Source organism: Natator depressus, chromosome 23 (assembly GCF_965152275.1).
Source record: "Natator depressus isolate rNatDep1 chromosome 23, rNatDep2.hap1, whole genome shotgun sequence".
Lineage (NCBI taxonomy): Eukaryota > Metazoa > Chordata > Testudines > Cheloniidae > Natator > Natator depressus.
This window is the reverse complement of record NC_134256.1, coordinates 5,538,280-5,560,356: the sequence shown is the minus strand read 5'-3', so window position 1 is coordinate 5,560,356 and position 22,077 is coordinate 5,538,280. Positions and strand designations below refer to the sequence as shown.

At 60.9% G+C, this 22,077-nt stretch overlaps 1 protein-coding gene across 1 annotated transcript; it reads left to right on the top strand.

The window, feature by feature from the left end:
- The first annotated feature begins 1,792 nt into the window (after positions 1-1,792).
- On the top strand, positions 1,793-10,955 carry SIX5 (SIX homeobox 5). Its single transcript, XM_074937951.1, has 3 exons — positions 1,793-2,532; positions 5,764-6,983; positions 7,844-10,955. Exons 1-3 carry the CDS (start codon positions 1,793-1,795, stop codon positions 8,431-8,433), a joined length of 2,550 nt encoding a protein of 849 aa, XP_074794052.1. The 3' UTR covers positions 8,434-10,955.
- The last annotated feature ends 11,122 nt before the right edge of the window (positions 10,956-22,077 follow it).

The window sequence follows — 22,077 nt, the reverse complement described above, 5'->3', positions numbered from 1 at the left end:
GGGGGGTTGTAGCAGAAGAGGGTGTATAGAATCTGGGGCTGTCCCTGCGGGGGGGGTATAGTATTGGTGTGTAGGGGGGGTGTCGTTACAGAGGTGTAGGCTCTGGGGGCTGGATAGGATCCAGAGAGGTCCCTGAAGAGGGAAGATGTACAGGATCTCGGGAGTACAGGGCCCCAGAAACGCCCGCTGCAGAGAGGGGGCTTTACAGGCTTTCGAAGTGGGGGCGGGAGCGAACAGAGTGAGCTGCAAAGTCTCGGGGGGGGTTTCTCTCATGGGAAGTGGGGGTGCTGCATGGGAAGTGTTCTCTGCAAAAATTTTCCCGTACCGGGCTCTCAAGAGAGAGGGTGTCCCGCACCCGCAGAGGGAGGAGGTTCCTGTGCGGGGCTCTCCGGGGAGGGGAGCTCTGGCCAGGCTCTCAGGGGATCCCTGCAAGTGTGGGGGCTGTCGGCGGGTGGGGGGTTACGGGCTCGGGTTCCCCGCAGAGAAGGGGGGCTGTCCGGGCTCCCGGGGGGGGGGGCTCAGGCTCCCCGCAGGGGGGGGCCTCAGGCTCCCCACAGGGGGGGGTTGTCCGGGCTCCCGAGAGGGGGTGCACCCCAGATTCTCCTCCTCTTTCTGCCGGCCCCAGCTCAACTAGCCCCAGCCCGGCCCGCCGCAGTAACATCCCTGCAACCGGGCCCCAGCGCAGCTCCACCCGCGGGGCCCCACCAAAACGCCAAGACATTGGGGCGGAGGGGGGGTGGGGGTGGCAGGGGAAGGGTGTGGGGAGGGGGGGGTTATAAGGGCAAAACTTCGGAGCCACCTTTTGCTGGGGAGACGCTTTCAGCCCCGACTGGAGCCCCGGATGGTGGCCTGAGCAGTCTCCAGTCTCAGAATAGTCCCGAGGGTGGGTTCGCCATGGACACCGCCCCCCCCCCGCACCCGGCCCCCGGGTCTGCTCCCAGCCCCCGGCTCTACTCCTCCCAGGCCCGCTCCTGGCTCCCCGCCCCGCGCACCCAGACCCCGGCTCTGCTCCCAGCCCCGCTCCCCCCCAGCCCCCGGCTCTACTCCTCCCAGGCCCGCTCCTGGCTCCCCGCCCCGCGCACCCAGACCCCGGCTCTGCTCCCAGACCCTCCCCCCAGCTCCCCACGGCCCAGAAAGCCCAGGCGCTGCCCACCCCGACCCCGAGGCCGGACAACAACGGCCCTGCCCCTCCCCCCGCTGGCTGCGGCCAGTCGCCTGCCCAGGCTCGGCCTCCCGCTGAGCAGCCGCGTCTCCCTGCGCCCGGCGGGGGAGGGTGCGGCTCGCTAGGCCCCGGGGGGGGGGGGGGGGAAGGAGCCGCATCCCACCAGAAGGCTCCTGCAGACACTCGCCAACTTTGGCCAAGCGGCGCGAGCGCCCCGGGATCCGCCCCCCTCCCCGCGTGGCAACGTGTTTGGAAACTTTTGCAAAGTGGCGGGGGCGGCGCCGGGAGGAAGGGGGCAGATGGGGGCCGGGGACGGCGGGCAGAGCTGGCCGGGAGGAGGAAGGAAGCTGTTTTTTGGCGACGCTCCCTTTGTGTGTGAACGGGACAAGCCAGGCTGGCGCTTTGGAAGTGGAGGAAGAGGGGGTGGAGCCGAGGGGCAGGGGGCGGAGCCCGGGGAGTGAGGGGGGGCTGGGGAAGGGGCGGGAGGGGGCAAGTGAGAAGGGGGGACTGGGGAGGGAGGGGGGTCGAGGATTGGGGGGCGGCGACGCGGGGAGGGGGGGGAAGAAGAACAGAGGGGGAGGGGACGCGGGGGGGGGGCAGGGCGGGGAAGGAGGCACCCGAGCCCCGAACATGGCTTCCTTCCCTGCGGATCCCGCCGCGCCCGGCCGCGGCCCGGGGGGGGCCCCCCAGCCGCCCCCGCCGCCGGCGGGCGAGTCCCGCCAACTTCTGCCAACTTTAGCGGCCGCCCCCCCTTCCCCGCCGCCGGCCGCCGCCGCCGCCCCCCCCGCGGGCTCCCCGCCGCCGGCGGCCCCGCCGCGCTTCTCCCCGGAGCAAGTGTCGTGCGTGTGCGAGGCGCTGCTGCAGGCCGGCGACCCGGGCCGGCTGGGCCGCTTCCTGGGCTCGCTGCCGGCCGAGCCGGAGCCGGCGGCGGGCGGGGAGAGCCTGGCCAAGGCGCGGGCGCTGCTGGCCTTCCAGCGCGGCGACTTCGGGGAGCTGTACCGGCTGGTGCAGAGCCGGCCCTTCGCCGCCCCGCACCACCCCTTCCTGCAGGACCTCTACCTGCGCGCCCGCTACCGCGAGGCCGAGGCGGCCCGGGGCCGGGCGCTGGGCGCGGTGGACAAGTACCGGCTGCGCAAGAAGTTCCCGCTGCCCAGCACCATCTGGGACGGCGAGGAGACTGTGTACTGCTTCAAGCGCCGCTCGCGGGCCGCCCTGCGCGACTCCTACGGCCGCAGCCGCTACCCCAGCCCCGAGCAGAAGCGGCGCCTGGCCCGCGACACCGGCCTCTCGCTCACCCAGGTCAGCAACTGGTTCAAGAACCGGCGGCAGCGGGACCGCAGCGGGGGAGGCGCCGGCACCCCCAGCAAGAGGTAAAGGGGGGAGGGGACCCCCCCCTCCAGACCGGACTCCCCCGGAGAACGGACAGCCCCCCCCCCGCAGCCTCTGCGGGGAACCCGCCCCCCCCACCCCCCGCGAGCCCAGACAGCCCCCGCCGGGAGCCCGGACAGCCCCCCCCCCAGCCTCTGCGGGGAACCCGCCCCCACCCGCGAGCCCGGACAGCCCCCCCCCAGCCTCTGCGGGGAACCCGCCCCCTCCCGCGAGCCCAGACAGCCCCCCCCGCGAGCCTCTGCGGGGAACCCGCCTCCCTCCCCCCGCGCGCCCAGACAGCCCCCCCCGGGAGCCCGGACAGCCCCCACCCCAGCCTCTGCGTGGAACCCGCCCCCTCCCGCGCTCCCAGACAGCCCCCGCCGGGAGCCCGGACAGCCCCCCCCCCGCGGGGAACCCCCCCCCCCGCGAGCCCGGACAGCCCCCCCTCAGCCTCTGCGGGGAACCCGAGCCCCTCCCCCCCCCCCCCCAGGAGTCCGGACAGTCCCCTCAGCCTCTGCGGGGAACCCGAGGCCCCCACCCGCGGGAGCCCGGACAGCCCCCCCACCCTCTGCAGGGAACCCAAGGACCCCCCCCGGGAGCCCGGACAGCCCCCCCTCCTCTGCGGGGAACCCGAGCCCGTATCCCCCCCACCCGCCGACAGCCCCCACACTTGCAGGGATCCCCTGAGAGCCTGGCCAGAGCTCCCCTCCCCCGAGAGCCCCGCACAGGAACCTCCTCCCTCTGTGGGTGCGGGACACCCTCTCCCTTGAGAGCCCGGTACGGGAAAATTTTTGCAGGGAACACTTCCCATGCAGCACCCCCACTTCCCATGAGAGAAACACCCCCCCCCCGAGACTTTGCAGCTCACTCTGTTCGCTCCCGCCCCCACTTCGAAAGCCTGTAAAGCCCCCTCTCTGCAGCGGGCATTTCTGAGGCCCTGTACTCCCGAGATCCTGTACATCTTCCCTCTTCAGGGACCTCTCTGGATCCTGTGCAGCCCCTAGAGCCTACACCTCTGCAACGACACCCCCCCTACACACCAATACTATACACGCCCCCCCCCCCCCCGCAGGGACAGCCCCAGATTCTATACACCCTCTTCTGCTAGGACCCCCCAGAGCCTACAACTTTTAGAACCTATACATTTCCCCTCTGGGGGGCCCCCCCAGATCCTATACACCCCAGATTCTCCTACGCAGCCACCCCATCCTATACAGCCCTCTCCTGCAAGCACCCCAACCTGATCCTACACACCCCAAAGATCCTATTCAGCTCCCCCTGGAAGGATGCCCCCTCAGTCCTATTCACCCCCTCTTTGGATCCCATAGGCACCCCCTGCAGGGACCTCCAAAGGAGGTTGGAGGACGGACCTTGACCTCTTGCAGGCGTCCCCTTATAGGGTGAAGGGAACCCCAGCAAGAGGAACCTCCCCTCTGCAGGCATCCTCAGCTAGATGTGAGGAGATACCCCAATATCTCATCCTGCTGCAGGAAAAGGGGGACCCCAAGAACCTATAGGAACTTCGAAGATGTGTCCCCAGGGAAAGGAAGAATCTCTTTTGGTGAGAGGGGATGGGGAGCCCCAGGATTCTGGAGGGACCCCCCAAAATAACACAGCCCCTGCAGCAGGAGGGCACCCAGTAATAGACACAGGAAGCATCCTGTAACAGCACCTCCAAATCACCCAGGCAGACCCCATTTTGGACTGGGACCACTCAGCAAGAGGGACAGCTTCCCTCCCCAGATCTCACCCCTGGGCAGGAGAGGAGCTGGGAGGGTGCACCCCAAAACCCCATGCACCCCTCCCATCTTTCTCCAGGGACAGGCCAGCAACCCCAATAAGAGGTGTTGGCAGCCCCCACATATTCATAGACACCTCCTCCTACAGGGTCAGGAGTCAGTGCTGGGAGCCCCCAGAGAAAGCTAGATGCACCCTGAAATCCGATGCACCCTGACCCATCCCCCACAATGCTCTGACTCCCCCCATGAGAGCAAGGTGCACCCCCAAACCATGCACACCTTAACCCACCTCTCCATAGTGCTGGGACCCTGCAGTGAGAGCTAGGTGCACCCCCAAACCATATGCACCCAACTCATCCCCCCACAGTGCTGGGACCCATGGCAAGAGAAGCGCCCCCTCCCCACACCGCTCCCGGGGGAAGAGTGGTGGTGGGGGACAGGCCCTTACCGATACACCCTCAGTACAAGAAGTGTGTGGGGAGGTGTCTTGACTTGGTGTCTTCCATCTCTCCCCATGAGGGGAACGGGGGCTGTTCCCAACTCTCTCCCTTTGTTGTGAAATGTGAGACCCCCCTTCCTCCACCCCCAGCTCTCTGGCATCCTGGTGTTTTCACCTTCCAGCCTGTGCTGGTGTCCTCCCCCGGCTGGGGCCTAGGGAAGCTGGGTCCCGCGAGGCTGGGGCCTGGTGCAAACCCGCGGGGCTGGAGACGTGGCCTGGGACGGCCGGATCTCTGTCGCAGCTCCTTGTATCGCTGCCGCGTGGTGTGGGGAGGCCGATGCCCGACTGCTGGGGGTGGGGGGGTGACGACTCTGAGACCGCGAAACGAATTTAGCGCTGGATCTCTGCTGCCTTCCCTAGATCTGTGGGGCCAGAGCCTTGGCTGAGGGAAATCAGCGCGGCCCCAGAGTCTCCAATGGAGCGAGGATGATTGACCCCAGCTGGGGATCTAGTTCATGGCCTGTGATGTAGGTAGTAGAGTTGCGGAGTCTCCAGCTCTGGCCATGTGGGCTTGGAGGACCCCCCTCTGGCTGGAATCAGTCCTGCTGGGACTCTGCCGGGGGGGTGGGGAACTGTTGGGTTGCTGGGGAACTTTCCCACTTGTTGTGCAGCCTGCGGACCCCAGGTAGGTTTGTGTCACGAGGTAACTGAGCCGTCGGGAGGCAGGGGGGTCAGGAGCTTTCAACGCTGTCAAACTCACTGGCCCAAAAGATCCTAACCCGGCTCAGGCCCTGCCCCCAGGAGCTGGCAGTCTGACTATACAGTGGGGAAACTGAGGCATGGGGCGAGGAAGGCACTCGTCTAGCAAGCCAGAGCTGGGATTAGAACTCCGGTCTCTGAAAGCCCAGTTGGCTGCTCTACCCACTGGGCCATGCTATCTCTCATTACTCTCTGGATATCAGCCCCCTTTATGGTGGGGGCAGAGGCTGCAGCTAGAGGGGGGGTGACAGCTCCGGCTAACCCCCCCGCTCCTGACAGTCCCTCTCTCCCGGCAGCGAGTCGGACGGGAACCCCAGCACGGAGGACGAGTCGAGCCGGGGGCTGGAGGAGTCTGAGCTGGCCGTGGGGACGCCCGCCGGGCCGGATGGGGCCGGCGCCTCGGGGAACCTCTTCTTGCCGGCGCCCGCCGGGGCCTCGTCCATCCTGCTCAACGGCAACTTCATCACCACGGCCGGCCCACAGGCCATGCTGCTGAACAGCAGCTCCGTGCTCCAGGCGCCAGGCGGGGTGCTCATCAACGGGCTGGCGCTGGGCGACAGCCAGACCATCACCCTGAGCCCTGTGGCGCCCACCCCGCCCGTGCTCCTCAATGGCGCCGCCCTGGCGGGGGCCAAGACCCCAACTGGCACTGGCCTGGAGTCGCCGCCGGCCGCCTCGGCCAGGCCTGACATCAAGGCGGAAGCTGGCGAGGCACTGTCCTCTCTGGTGTTCAGCCCGGGCACCTTGGAGGTGAAGACAGAGGAGAGCCAGGCGGTCGGGGCCCTGTCCGAGGTGCCCCCGTTCCTTCCCCCGGCCGCGTCCGACCCGAAGGGGGTGCTGCTTCCCGCGCCGGCCAGCTCAGTGCCCCAGGTGGTGCCGTCGGGCGAGGAAGCCCCCTGCCCGGCCCCGGCGCTCCCCCAGCCGGTGGCCTCCGGCTCCCAGATCGTCCCCCTCTCCCACGTGGTGCCCGGTTCTCAGCCTGGCCAGGCCCTGCCCGTGACGTCGCCTCCCCCGGCTGCCACCCCGCTCCTCCAGGGCTCTCCCCTGCTGTCCTTCCCCGCCCTCACCTCGCCCATCCCGGGGCCAGCTCAGGCTGCCCCGGTGCCAGCCGTGGTCCACGTCCCCGCCCCGCCCCTGATCCCCATCTCCCAGGTCTCGCCCCCCTCCCAAGTGGTGCCCCTGTGCCAGCCGGCCCCAGGCACCCCGGTGCTGTCCCCTCCCCAGACGGTGCCGCTCTCACCCACCCAGGTCTACTCAGTGCCCCAGGGGGCCCCCGCCCCGCAGCTGCTCTCGGTGCCCCAGGGCTCCCAGCTCATCTCGCTCCCGCAAGTGGTGCCCACGTCGCAGGTGGTGACGCTGCAGCAGGGGGTGGGGCCGATCCAGATCCTGGCCAGCGCCGCCCCGCTCAAGGTGGGGGCTCCGCAGGCGGCCGGCGGGACCGTGGGGCAGAGCAACGTACACCTCATCAATGCCAACGTGGGCGTGACCACGCTGCAGCTGCCTGCCGGGGCGCCAGGTACTGCCGCGGGTGCCGGGCGGGGGGTGGGAGGGAGTGGCTGGCTGGCTGCGTTTGCCCTGGCCGGGGGAGTGCAGCTGGAATGACTTGGGGAGGATTGGGGCCTGTGCCCTGGCCAGGTGGATTTGGGGGCTGCGTGTGCTGGGGGGGCCCCTGGCCCACAGGTCGGGGTCGGGGGAGGTCAGAGAAGTTCTAGAGGAAGGACCTGAGGGCTGGGGAGAGGCTGGGGGGAGGGGGTGTGGACCCGGGCCCATGGGGAGACTATTTTGGAGCACCGATGAAGCAGAGGGAGTCCTGGGGCTGTGGATGTTTGGGGGGGAAGGGCGCTGAACCTTAGGACAAGGTTCCAGGGGGTTGGGGGAGTCCCTGAGTCCTTCCACCAAGACCCCATGTCTCTCCAAGCTCTGCTCCAGCACGGGTCCAGGTACAGGACTGGCTGTGTGTGCGGGGGCGGGGGGGTGTCTCTGGCCTGGGGGCTCGCTGGCTGGGGCTCAGTGGAGGGTCAGGCTGGCCCCTTTTAGCCTGAGACACGGAGAGCAGGAGGGGCTGACCCAAGTCCTCCAGCAGGTTGGTGGCAGAAGTAGGAATAGAACCCGAGAGACCTGGCTCACAGCCCCTCCTGCTCTAGTCAGGACTCCTGGGTTCTGTTCCCAGTTCTGGGAGGAGAGTGGGGTCTAGCAGTTAGAGCAGGGGGTGCGAGCCAGGACTCCTGGGTTCTCGTGCCACCTCTGCTGATGACTTGCTGGGTGCCCATGGGCTAGTCCTTTCCGCTCTGTTCCCCTCAGCTGTACAAGGGACGATGACACTCACCCATCTGAGGCCTGTGGGTTCCCCCTGCCCCCCTCTTCTCCCCTCTGCAGGGAACTTCCTCCTGACGAACCCAGTGCCGGGTGGCGGCACCATCCTCACCGGCATGACGCTCCAGCAGGGCAAGCTCATCCTGACCGCCACCTTCCCGGCCACCATGCTCATGTCCCCGGTGCTCTCCGCCCCCGCTGGCAGCCTGGCCCTGCCCGTCAAGCAAGAAACGGCGCCTCTAACAGCCACCAGCGCCCCCATCCCAGGGCCCGTGAACTCCGAGGGCGCCGGGGCGGGCCAGCCGGCCTTGGCTTTTGGGGCGGACGGTGTGGCTGGCCGCCAGCCTAGCATCCTCTCGAACTTCCCCCAGGAGGGCCTGGTGCTGTCCCCGCTGCCTCAGCCGGCAGCGTGGCCCGGCTCGGCGGGCATGGAGATGCAAGCGGCTGGCACCGAGGGGCTCTTCGAGATGGAGAAGGGGGCGGTGGAGGTGCTGGACGGCACGGAGCCGAGTGGCCTCCTGCTGCCCGAGGGCGAGGGGCTGCTGCTGGGCAGTTCAGGCAGCGACCCCCTGGATCCCGAGGGCCTCGACTCGGACGAGAAGGTGCTGACCCAGCTGCAGTCGGTGCCGGTGGAAGAGCCCCTGGACTTGTAAGAGGCTCGGCGGGGGGGAGAGGGGGAGCGCGGGACGGGACCAGGGAGCCGCCTCCTGGGGGGCCAGGTCTTGGCCCCTCCGTGCCTTCGCTGCCCCCAGTGCATCAGATCCAAACTCTCAGACATGTGTAGAGCCCCGAGCCCTCGCCCCGGATCCTGCTGCCAGGGGGCCCTGACGCTGCGGGCGCCTGAAAGGCTCTGGGCAGTTGGGAGGTGCTGGATCCGAGGCTGCATCTGGGGGGGGCCCATGACCAAACACTACAATTCCAAACTTCGGGGTGGGGGGAAGGGAATCTGGCTCTTGCCAGGCAAGCTCCTAGCCCCCCAGGAAGGGGGTGTCAGCTGTTGTGGCTAAGAGGGGGCAGGACAAAAGCAGGCATTAATGGGCTTTGAGGTAATGAGCTGCTCCCTGCTCCCGCCCCCCCCTTTCCTAGAAACACTAAGCGTCTTCCCAGAGCAGGGTGTGGGAGCCATGCAGTGCAGTGGGGTCTTGGTGCTAAGGGAACGGGGTTTCTGGGGCAGCTGCTGATCAGACCCCAGGTCCCGTCGGTCGCTGCGGGAACCACTGACTGTTTTTTGGTGGAGGAAAATTCTGGGGCCTGGCTCCCTGTTCCCCTGTCCTGTCTTGGGGTTTCCCATAGTCTGTCCCCACCACGCCCCTTGTGGGGCAGCAAATAGCCACAGTGCCGTGTGCTCCGGCCACACCCCCAATCCGCCCTCTATACCAGGAGCAGGGATAAGAACCCTTATGCCAGCTCCCCATACGCATGAGGGGGGATTATTGGGGTCATTTCTGCCCTGGGTAGGCTGCCGGAGTGGCACCGATGGGGCTGCATGTGAATCTGACGAATGAAACCCAAAGTCATCCCTAGTTACTCCCCCTGAATTTCATGGGTCCCCCACCTTTCACTCCTAGACACTACAAACCAGCTCACCTGACTTCTTATTTTTTACATGAAAGAATTTTTATATATATAAAAATATATATTTTTAGAAGGAGCAAATCCTGCTGCGTGATTCCAGCGTGCCCGGGACTGTCACCCCGGCACGCCTCGCCCCACCTGTATTTAATGGTCTCACTGGTTTTTGAATCACTCTTCCAGCAGGAGGATAAACACCCCACGAGCTGAATCTTTTATATTAAAAAATAAAGTGCATTTAACTTTTGTAAACATTCACTACGTCGGAGCGGTGGCCGCTCCTGCCATGGCCAGCCGAGGCCATATTTCCCACCAGCCTGGTGGGGTTTGTTCGAGCGGGTATGTTGGACTGGTTGAAGGCTTTAGACTCCCTCAAATCTCACTACGGAGCTACCGGAGAGCCATTTTGGTACGGGGGTCCTCTCCACACAGGATGCCTGGGTCCAGATTTACCACGGGACAGGATCCCTCCCCCTGTGGGACAACCAGGTTCTCGATCTGCAGCAGAATGGGACTCCTGTGTCCCAGATCCACACCAGACCAGATCCCAGCCTGACGGAGTAATCCGGTTCTAAATTTGTGCCAGGCTGGGATTTCTGCTCCATGGAGTAACTGGGTTCTGGATCCACACTGGAGTGGGATCTGTCTGCCACCATGGAGTACCCAGTTTCTAGACCTACACTGGGATAGAAGCTCTCCCCTGCCATGGAGCTAATGGATTCTAGATCCACGTCTCAATGAGAAACCTGCCTCATGGAGTAGCCAGTTTCTTGATCCCTGGCAATATGGGATCCCCCCCACAAGGAAACCACCAGGTTCTTGAGCCACACTGGAACTGGATCCTCAACAGTGCAACTGGAACCACATCAGAATGGGTTCCCACCCCTTGGAGCTTCCAGGGTTCTAGATCATCATCTGAATGGGTCCCAGCTTCATGGAGCTTCCAGGTTCTAGATCCACACTGGAATGGGTTCCCACCCCTTGGAGCAGCTGGCTTCTCTTGGACCCACCTCGGAACAAGCTGCTCTTTGTGGTTTTTCAGCCTTCGTTGTCATCTGGGACCGGCTCCCCTGTCATCCTCTCTTCTTCCCCGGTTCCTCATCCTCAAAATCCAGAGCTTCCATTGTTACTCCTCGAAGTTGTCCCCACCATGGCACCCATGGGCTCCTCCGGCACCCTGGCCTCCCATGAGCCTGTTGGTTTCTCTGGCTGTCCAAGACGAACAAACCGGGGGGCGGGGTCAGCTCTGTCTGGCGAGCCAGCGGTGTGGCACCGGTGGTTCTTTCCCTTCCCCCTCCACCCGTGCACCATGGTTATCTGCGGAGGGACCCAGACTGGACACTTGAATCTTGGGGCACTGCCTCCTGTCCCACCCTCCTCTCACCAGGTACTAGTGCATCTCACGATTATTATTATGTTCACCATTTTGCTACAATTTTTTTTTGTGAGGAACAATCATTTCTACCCGATATTCTTTTTTTTAAGAAGCTTCTGTCCTCGTCATCCCTATACACTATTACTGTTGGTTGTTGTTTTTTTTAACGTAGTGCTCTGTGTGTGTCTGTATGTCTGTCCGTCCATCCATCCATCCATCCTGGTACTGTATGAAATTTGTATATCCATAAATATATATTCTATATAACACGGCCTGCTGCTGGCTGGGGCTGGGATCGTGGTGGGTGGGGGTGGGGGGTGCCAGGGAAACTGGCAGCAGCTGCCCCCTTGGGTCCCCTTCCACTGCCATGTGTGACCTCTCCCTGCAGCTCAAGGGTGGCCAGGCTGAGGGTTGTCTCCATGGGGAGGGGCACCAGCAGGCCTGGTCCCTCAGTAACCCCCACCCTACCTCATGGCCTCCATCTTGTAATCCTGGCCATTAGCCCCCAGCTTGAGTGGCACCAAGAGACCTGGCCTCTTGCCCCCCGGCTGTGAGTTTCACCATCACACCTTGGTCCCACGTCACCAGCCTGCTCTGTCACCCAGGCTGCGTTGCCCGTGCCTCACCCTGTTTGCTGAGCTGGTTGGGAGTTGCGGGGCTTCACATGGGGAAGGTGATGGAGAGGCTGGCCCTGGAGCCTGTGGCCCTAAATGTGTATGTAGCCTCCTGGGCTGGGATGCTCAGTCTGGCTAAAGCATTTGGGTCCCCCATGCCCAGCACTGAGCCAACTGGCCCCACCCCAGGTGGGTCTGCACCCAGCGGGCAGCGTCGCTGGGTGCCAGGGGCTGGTTTTGTTAGTGCACAGAGAACTTCTGCTGAGACTCGCCCAGGCATATGTGTGAGGGGAATCCGCGTGGGGGAAGCAAGGCCGAGTACTGCAGGCCTGGCTGGGCAGGGGCGAGATGCGCTCGCTGCCTCTGAGCGGCCCGGAGGTGAGCACAGCCTACTTGGTGTGGGGAGGCGCGTTACGGTAGCGCCTCGGAGCGCCGGGTGTGGAGCAGGCCCACCCCCATCGCGCTAGGCGCTGTACAAACACCAGAGCCGACGCTTCCGGCCCCAGAGCACCGACACGGTAAATCCGAGGGCGTGTGTGGTTCTTGGACTCCCTCTCCTCCTTGTCGCCTTCCTCCCGCTGCTCCACCTCGGCTGGCCACGTGCCTAGCACGCTAGGCCAGGTCTTGGGAGGGCTGGTTTGAAGGCCCTGCTCAGGACTCCCTGTGTGACCTTGGACCCAGCTCCTCAAAGGTGCCTAACTCCAATGGGCATGGTCCCCAGTGCTACTGCAGCAGCCGGAGAGACTGGGAGAGTTTCGACCAACCTATGCCCTGCTCCCAGATCAGCTCCGCCCTGGACTTCCAGGATAAAATCGTCCATCAGTTGTGCCCCATTCTCCCCCCAGTGCTGTTCGTTAGCCCTGCTCGACGCATGGGCCTTTGCCCCCCAACTCCCGGGGGCCTCCCTGCTTTGGTCTCCTCCCACACTGGGGTGAGACGCTGCCGCTGGAGGGTTTGTGGGATGAACTGGGTGGGTCCAGTTTGTCTCTATTCTAATTGGCTGGGAAAACCACCGCCCCGAAGGCCAAGCTGGCTGTGGCCCTGATGCCAACGTTGACACAAGCCCTATGTTCCCGGGGGTGGGGGGGGAGCTGGATGCGGGGGCTGCTGAGATCCCTCTAGCCCAGCGTTGGCCTGAGGCAATGGATGGAGGCCAAGCTTGTGTCCTCTGTGTTTTCTGGCCAAACGCTGGTCCCCTGGGTGCCAGCTAGCAGGTGCCACCCCCAGGTGGGATGGAACTGCCGGCTGCCTGGCTAGCACAGAGGAGGGGAGAGGGGTAATGGGAGGGAGGGCACAGAGGAGGGGGGTGCAGAGGGGAGCAGGCTGGGGGGCGCCAGGAGAGGGGTGCAGAGGGCTGAGATCCATGCACTGTGCCCTCCTGGCAGTGAGGGGGGAACCCCCAGGGCAAGGGTGCGCAGCGTACTGCTGGTCCCGTGGCTCCACACTGGGGTGGCACAGCACCCAGAGGGTTTCCTCAGTCAAAGGGCAGAGGGCGCCTGGTGCAGGGGCATGGGGCTGCTGGGGCTGGGGGCAGGCCTCATGTCCCTCCCATGGGTGTCATCAGCTCCTGGCCCTGCTGTGCCCAGCACTACCCACCTGCCCCTCAGGGCTGCCTCTTGCTGCATAGTCCCCAGCTGGGATCATGCCGGCCCCAGCTGGGATCGTGCCAGCCCAACATGGCCCAGCCAAGGGGCTCACAGCACTTCAGCGGGGGGGGCTGGGGGCCAGGACTCCTGGGTTCTCTCCCCAGCTCTGGGAGGGGAGCAGGCTCTCCCAGACACCCAGCTCCTGTCCGACCTCTCTGCCCACTTCAGTTTCTCAAGCCAGGACACGCAGGCTCCTCTTCTCGGCCAGAGCAGACGGGCCGTGGGCCTCGTGAGTGCTGACAGCTCCGTGGGCCCCTGAGCCCTGCCGGGGACCTGGGTGAGAGCTGGGCAGCTGGGGACCTGAAATGCCTGAGTGACCCCTGCCCCCAGCCCTGCCCCCCGGCTGCACCCTCTAACTGTTGCCCTGAGTCTAGGTTTAAATGGGACCCTTGGCCCCCCTACTCCCCCATCCTGGGGTCACGGGCGCTGCCCCTGCCAGGCCTGGTCAGGCTGGCTTAGGGGATGTGGGGCACTGGGAACTGAACTGACACACACACACACACACACACTGCACAACTTCCCCCCACTGCATGACACCCTCCCACACCCCCTCCCATGCACAACCCCCGCACCACACAACACACACAAGATGCCCTCCACACACACCGCATGACACCTGCCCACACACCCCCACCCACCCACAATACCCCATCCACATACACTGTTACCCCCAACACATACACCACACAACCCCCCCACAGTACCCCCTCCACACACACCGCATGACACCTCCCCCACACCACGACACCCCCCACAATACCCCCTCCACACACATCGTATGCCACCCTTTGCACAATCCCCCCACGTACACACACTCACCACACAACCACTACAGTTCATGATCCCCCACTACATGATACCCCCCCACACACAACCCCCATGCACACACACGGCATGACCCCCCCACACCCATCTCACAACCCCCCCATGCACACACTGCACAACCCATCCCCCAACTCTCTTCCACCGCACGACCCCTCCCACCCCCCGCGTGCCCACCCCCCCGCACGCCCACCCAGCCTTGAGCTCCGAATTGGGCTTGAGAACCAGCCAACTGCTCCCCAGCCCTGCCCCCTTGCACCTCCTGATCCACCCCAGGTAGCCCCCTTCCCGCGAGTCCCCCATCATCTCTTTACTTAGCTGCCCCCACTCTGGGCTCAGGCCCCTGGCTTCAGTTACAGGCCATGTGAAACCCAGGGCAATCAGCCCACAGTCTGGGACTCTTGAAACTGGGGTGTGTGTGTGTCATGTATGGGTGGGTACCTGTGTTTTGTGGTGCGGGGGGGTTGTGGGTCCTTGGGTCTGTGTTGTGCGTTTCTTACAGGGGTGTGTGTGGAGTGGCAGGGATTGTGGGTACTTGAGTGTGTGTTTTGTGGGGGGTAGCTGTTGTGGGGCTGTTGTATGCGATGGGGTGTACGGTGGGTGTGCATGTGTTGTGAGTACTAGAGTTTGTGGTGCATGTGTGTCGTGTGGGATGCGTGTGTCGTAGTCCCATGGGGTTAGGTGTTGTCCATACACAGTGGCGTATTCTGAGTGGGGGTGCGTGTTGGGCTCTGTCTGGGCCCTGGATTTCATGCTGTGTTCTGTGAATGTGGGGTGTGTGTGTTGTGTTGTGGAGGGTGGGTTTGCAGGTGCCTGTGTTGGGAGGGGGCTGTGTGAGTTGTGTAGATGTTCGGGCGTATCGTGCTGTGTTGTGTGTGCGTGCTGTGAGTGCACAAGTGTTTGTCTTGCCATTGTGGGTGCCTGTGATGTGTAGGGGCTGTGTGGGTTGGGTGGAGGTGGGGCTGAGAGGTGTATGGGGGATATTTTGGGTGTATGCTCTGTGTTAATTGTATGGAGGTGCGTGCACTGTGTGAGAGCTGTGTAGAAGCCTGTTTTGGGTGTCCACTCTGTGGCTGTGTGCCTGTTGTGTGGGTCTGTGTAAGGTGGGGGAGCGTGCAGTGCGCATGTTGTGTGTGTGTGTGTATAGGGGATGTTGTGGGGTGTGTGCACTAAGTGCATGTGGGAGGGTGTTGTGGGGTGGGGGGTGTTGTGGAGGTGTGCACATTTTGTGCGTGTGGGGGGGTATTGTGGAAATGTGTGTTGTGCGCATGTGGGAGTATGGGCAGGTACCTATTCTGTGCGTGGGGTGTGCATTGTGTGTGGGTTGTGCGGGGGTGCGCGTTGGCTGGGATGGTGCCGTGTGTGTGATATGAACCCCCCTGCCCCATACACCTGGCAGTGCCCTGCACCCACAGCGCCTGGGGCCACATCAGGGTGGGCGCGTGCCCCGGTGGCTCAGCCTGGCAGAGGCGGGCGGGGCTGGGAGCTGCCCATCATGCCCCTGTCCCAGCTGTGGGCTGGCCCTGGCCCTCGCGCCCACACCCCGGGGCTGTGCCCATTCTTGGATCCCAAAACATCACCAGCGGCTCCGGTTCGTTTCAATACGGTACGTTACACGCAGCGCCTCCTCGTGGCTGCCTAGCGCAATACAGCTGAACATCCCATTCCATCTCCCTTCCTACCACGTACGCTATTCACACCGTCACCCTGTCTGTGCCGTTCACGGCGGCTCAGGCTGTCACGTCTCTGAATCCTGCTGTCACGTCTCTGAATCCTTTTCTAGTTACGTGACCCAAACGCGGAACCACTCGGCCACCAGGCTGGCCGGCCGTTGCAGCAATGGGCTGCGGTTGGTTTGGAAACCTTGAGGAGTCGTCGTCTTGTCCTGCAGCCGCCGTTGGCAGAGTTTGCTCTGCCGATAGCTCTTGCTGAGGAACTAACTGTCAGTGTTGACGGTGTCCGTTGACGTCTCCACTGTCGGTCTCGATCACCTCTGACCTGGGCGCTGAATTCCTTTTCTTTATGGCAGCTGGAGACGTCCATCCTTCTTCTCTACCCAACTGGACATGAACACGCTCACCAGGTTCTAGAGCGGGCAGTTCTCTAACTGAGTGATGTCTGTTATAAAAGCTCTTTTAGCCTTTTTATGCGCTTTGGCTACTCTCTACATGCCTGGCCACTTTGAAGACTGGAAAAGAACATAAGCTGGAACAGTAGCTCTGAGTTGTCTTCCCATCAGGAGTTGTGCTGGACTGGATCCAGTAGCTGCTGTTGGTGTTGATCTGTAACGCAGAAGAGCGAGGAATGGATTGTCCTGCAGTAGGATTTCCTTGGCTGTCTGTCCAGCTCTCAGCCTCTCCATCGCTTGTGGGTAATGTGGGCTGCTGGGAATATGATTAAAATCATATTTCATGTGGAATGACGTACATTCTGCTGCAGCACTTTGTGGTTCATTGTCTGTGACGTTCCCCTCTGGGGTTATCTGGACCAGTGATCTGCTAGGCTACTCCAATCCTTGACTCTGGGAGCCAGCCTGAGCCTGCTCTGCTGTGAGAACCCCCACTCCTGGGCTGTTCACGCAGAGCCCCTGGCATGAAAGCTGCTCCCAGCTACTTGCAAGCGAATGACACTAGCCAATATCTCCGGTCCCAGACACAATCCTGGGAACCTCCATCTTGCAGGGTCCAGTTATGCCCGCTGGACGCTGGAAGTTTATATAAGTTCATCAGCTTAACAAAGAAATTGATACGTACCAGGCCTGTTCTCCCAAGGGGAGCCTCTGACACACTGCAAACCAAACACACTGCTTCAGATAGAATAAACACACAGATTTATTAGCGGTAAAGATAGATTTTAAATGATTATAAGTCAAAGCATAACAAGTCAGACTTCGTCAAATGAAATAAAAGCAAAACACATTCTAAGCTGCTCTTAACACTTTCAATGTCCTCACAAACTTAGATGCTTCTCACCACAGGCTGGCTGGTTGCCCTTCAGTCAGGCTTTCCCCTTTGATCAGCGCTTCAGTCGCTTGGTGGTGGTGGTGTCTGTAGATGTGGATGGAAGAGAGAGCATGGCAAACGTCTCTCCCTTTTATCATGCCCTTTCTTTCCTCTTGGCTTCCCCCTCCCCCCGCCCTTCAGAGTCAGGTGACCATTACCTCATCGCAGTCCCAAACTGCCCAAAGGAAGGGGGTGACTCCCTCGAGGGTCTAACAGATTCTTTTGTTGCTGCCTAAGCCAGTGTCCATTGTTCCTGTGAGGCTGGGCTGGGTTTGTCCCATCCATGCCCTGACGAGCTGTGAACTACCTCTCTGCTCTTGGAGAGTTTTTGTCTGGGCTCGCTTTAAGCCATGAGGATACATTTTCAGCCTCATAACTATATACGTGCAGTTATAACCTATAACCTCACTATAACATTACTGTAACAACCATGCTCAGTGCATTATGAGCCTTCCGAAGACACCCGACATGACTAACTTTGCATTGAATACCACACAATCATTTTATAAAGATGAACAGGGGAGTGCTGGGTGTTCCCCCGAGGTACAGAGTGTCACATTGTCCATCGCTAGTTGTGAATATCAAAGGGAGCAAATGGGCGTGTCAGTTTCTTGATAATACTGCGACATGTTACCTCTTCTCTCTCTATACCTGGAAAAACAGCCCACAACAACCACAAAATGCTATCCTCTAAATTTACATAAATCTGCAGCTAATCTCTTCCCTGCTCTGTCTGGTAGAGGTGTCTGTACACTGTATGGCTCAGCATTGTCTCTTACATTGATTTGTACTGGATCTCCTTTCAAAAGCCCAATATCATCAAATCCTTGTCGAGTTCTTCCACCCTCCTCACTAGCCCCATCATGGCCGCCAAGCTGTGATTCCCCCTCTGAACACAAAGTTTTTGCCCCTGTAAGTTGTTTCTGTGGTGAACTGGCCCCTGCAGTTCAGAGCTGCATCAGGTGACTTCACCGCTGGGAAGAGACAAAGGTGATTTTAAGTCCCTTCTGAGAGGACTGTGAGGTCAGACCCTTGGATGCTGGGCTGTGGGGCGGGTGGAGCCCCTCTCCAGCCAGGAGTTGGGTGGCCCATGTGTGCAAGGCCATGGTCAAATTGTGGGTGCGGCGCAAATTCCCCTTGCACAGGGTCAGCTGAGCCAGGGAGAAGGTATGAGCTGAGCCAGGCCATCCACCCCAGCTGTGCCCTATTGCTCCTGGGGTCTGGGATGGGGCAACGAGGGACCCTGCCCCATGTGGGGATGGGCTAGAAGGATGGACACTGCTGGGGCATCTCCATCACCGCTGTGTGCAGCTCTGGGGGACGGCTATTTTAGTGCGAGCCCCAGAAACTCGCTTCTCCCAGGGCTGACCCACCCCACCAGCTTTTCCTGCTTCCTGTCCCAAGATCCCTATTCCAGCCCAGCCCCTTGCACATCCCCATGCTCCACGGGGAATGACACCAGCAGCCCCGCCCGCCCATCGCGTGGATCCGACCAAGTGCCCTTGGGGGCCCCCTGCCCTCGCTCGCCATGGCTTGGGGCCTGCTGTTTGGCCCCGGGAGCATTGTACCAATGCAGAGCAGGGGCAGGAGGCTGGTGGATCAGAAGGTGGGGGGTGGGGGCATCTGACACCTACAAGACATAATGTGAGGGGCAGGGCCATGGGCCCTGCTGTGTGGGCACTGGCAGGGTGAGGGTGTGCCAGGCTGCTGCATAGCGAGGTGCTAGGGGATTATACAAATGGGGGTGAGGCAGGAAGGAGAATCGGGGTGTCAAAGCAGCACCCCCACAACCATGTGCGGGCGGCTTAGGGAGGATTTTCAGCTCACCCAGCTCTTCACTAGAGTTACAAACGCTGCACACAAGCATTAACCGTCCCCCACACACCTCCAAGAGGCAGGCAGACTTTGGCCTCCCCCTTTTCACAGTTAGAGAAACTGAGGCAGAGAGCTGGCTGCCTGCTTTGAAAGGAAGGGCCCAGCGCCCAGGGGGTGCTGATGGGGCAGACGTGTGCTCCAGCGCCACCTGCTGGTTAGACTAGAGGCAAACCTTGTTTGGGTCCCTCTGTTAATAGGTGGTCACATCCCTGTGCTGGTACTGGATTTTATTAGGTGTTTTGCAGTAGCACCTAGAGGTCCCCATCCAAGATCAGGGCCCCATCGCGCCGGGCACTGCCCAGACACACACTGACCGAGATCAGGGGCCCGTTCGGCCGGGCACTGCCCAGACACAGATTGAGAGAGTGTCCCTGCTCCAAACAGCTTAAACTAATTAGACAAAGGATGGGTGGGGAAACTGAGGCACAGAGAGGGGAAGGATTTTGGTCAAGGTCACCCAGCAGGCCAGTGGTACATCCTGAAACAGAACCTAGCTCTCCTGAGTCCTGGTGCATGGCCCACACGCCCTCTCCATACTGGCAGTTTCCCGGCCTGGGAAAACTGTCCTGGGGAGACCAGTGCAACTTTTCTGATGGGGAGGAAACTCAGTGTATTTAGATTATCCAAGGGCAGTTCAGCGGTGCCTTAATCCTGGTCTTTCAGCATTTGCCTGAGGACACACCTGAGAGCAGAGGGTTCTCCAATCCAGCAGACAAAGAGAGAGCGCCATCCACTGACTGCAGCTGAAGTGAGATAAATTCAGACTGGAAATAAGGTGTCAGCATGTAACAGGGATGAGAAATAACGACTGACGCAGGGGTGAGGGAGGGGGGATTCTTCATCACTAAGGGTCTTTAAATGAAGACTGGATGTTGTCCTAGGAAAGCTAGCTCAACCACAAGCTATGGGCTGGAGGCCAGAATCACTGGGGGGTGAGGTGGGGTCAGAGTGGATGATCAGAATGGTCCCTTCTGGCCTCATTGTGTCTGAAAACCCGTCATGCTTGTCCCCAGAGCTCCCGACGTGCCTAGATCCTAACAGAACATAAGAATGGCCATACTTGGTCAGACAAGGGTCCATCTAGCCCAGTGTCCTGTCTTCCGACAGTGGCCAGTGCCAGGTGCCCCAGAGGGAATGAACAGAACAGGTCATTGTCAAGTGATCCGTCCCCTGTCGCCCCTTCCCAGCTTCTGAGTCAGAGGCTAGGGACACCCAGAGCATGGAGTTGTGTCCCTGACCTCCTTGGCTACCAGCCATTGATGGACCCATCCTACAGGAGTTTCTCTCATTTTTTTTTTAACCCTGTTATAGTTTTGGCCGTCACAACATCTCCTGGCAGTGAGTTCCACAGGTTGCCTGTGCATTGTGTGAAGAAATACTTCCTTTTGTTTTAAACCTGCTGCCAACTAATTTCCTTGGGTGACCCCTAGTTCTTGTCACTTCCTTTTGTCACTTTCTCCGCGCCAGTCAAGACTTTCCAGACCTCCGTCATACCCTCAGGCATCTCTTTTCCAAGATGATTGGTCCCAGGCTTTCTAATCTCTCCTCACATGGAAGCTGTTTCAGCCCCTTGATCATCTGCGTTGCCCTTCTCTGAACCTTTTCCAATTCTAATATCTCTTTTTTGAGGTAGAACAACCAGAACTGCCCACAGTATTCAGGGTGTGAGCGTACCATGGATTTATATAGTGGTGTTATGATATTTTCTGTCTTATTATCTATCCCTTTCCTAATTGTTCCCAGCATTCTGTTTGCTTTTTTGACTGCCGCTGCACCGTGAGTGGATGTTTTCAAAGAACTATCCACAGTGACCCCAAGATCTCTTTCTTGAGTGGGAACAGGTCATTTAGACCCCATCATTTTGTATGTATAGTTGGGATTATATGCATTACCTTGCATTTCTCAACACTGAATTTCATCTGCCATTAGCTACCCTCCAGTCATCTGCTTCAAAGGCTCCTTTAAGCAATAGATTACATACCACAGTTAGGAGTTCTGCAGATTCATATTTGAGTTCCTCCAGAACTCTTGAGTGAATACCATCTGGTCCTGGTGACTTATTGCTGTTTAATTTACCAATTTGTTCCAAAAACCTCCTCTACTGACACCTTAATCTGGGATCGCTCCTCGGATTTGTCACCAAAAAAAGAACGGCTCAGGTGTGGGAATCTCCCTCACATCCCCAGCGGTAAAGACTGATGCAAGGAATTCATTTCACTTCTCTGCAACACCCTTGTCTTCCTTGAGTGCTCCTTTAGCATCTCCATCGTTCAGTGGCCCCGTTGATTGTCTGGCAGGCTTCCTGCTTCTGATGTACCGAAATAGTTTTTTTTGCTGTTAGTTTTTGAGTCTTTTGCTCTTCCAATTATGCTGTGTGCAGCAGGGGGCGCAGGGCTGGTGTGTTTGGCGGCTGGCTAGGGGAAAGCACTTCCAGGAATTTGCATTGTAACCTGTGTGCGGAGCCCCGGCAGGGCTGATGCCCAGTCAGCCATGAATTGCTCTTGCCGACAGCTTGCAGCATGCTAATCAACTAATTACCCTTCCTCAGCCTGGAGATGGGAAACTGAAGGTTGGGGACATTCATCTCCCAGCTTTTTAGGGTTCCTTGTGCCAGGACTTTCCCTTGTTTGTGCCTCCTCCCCCTACAGATCTCTCCCCAACCCCCTCAGTGGATCTTGGGTGATGCCAGGAGAGCAAAGGGCACCCAAGTTTTGCACCATTAAATGTGCCATCCTCCCAGGTGAGCCTCTGCAGCGTGAATCTCCCCCTGCCAAGAGCCAGGCTGGAGGGGCTCAGCTGGGCCCTCCCCTCTTTGGGCCATGGGAACGGAGCCAAACCAACGCCTGAAACTTGAAGTTAACCATGGGGACATGGTCAGCGCTGCCTCCAAGGCATGGCCCCCATCCCCACGGGCTGGCTCCTACAGCCCCCTCTGCAGCGGGGCCCAGGCAGCCTCTATGGAACAGGGCTCCACGGTGCTCATATCACAGCGCCTTTGGGGGCAGGGCGGTCGCCATCTGCGGGACTCGAACCTGGCACCTCGGGAATTAAAAGCAGCAGCTGAGGCTGGAGCAGAGTGTTCACGGGACAGCGTCAGCAGGGCTGCGGCCTGGTCAAATTCCATTCCCTGCTTTCCAGCAGAACCCCACCCGCTGCGGCACATCTGGGGCTCTAGTCAGGGCCGGGGGGCTGTGATTACCACCCAGAAGCACCCACATTGCTTGGGGTCTCCTAGCAAGCTACGTTTCTACAGGGTTCCTCTTGCCCACAGGTCCCGCTTCACCCCTCGCCATTCCCTGGACTCTGGCTGGCTGCAGCTGGGAGGGTGGGAGAAGGGGACTCATACCTTCCCGCCTCCCATGGTGCTCTGGTTACCGAGGGGGCCAACCCA

Bases quoted from the DNA above. Each gene is read 5' to 3' on its own strand.
- SIX5 (XM_074937951.1), top strand. From the start codon at position 1,793: ATGGCTTCCTTCCCTGCGGATCCCGCCGCGCCCGGCCGCGGCCCGGGG. The intron at 2,533-5,763 runs GTAAAGGGGGGA...CTCTCCCGGCAG, and splicing joins GCCGGCACCCCCAGCAAGAG to CGAGTCGGACGGGAACCCCA. The intron at 6,984-7,843 runs GTACTGCCGCGG...TCCCCTCTGCAG, and splicing joins GCTGCCTGCCGGGGCGCCAG to GGAACTTCCTCCTGACGAAC.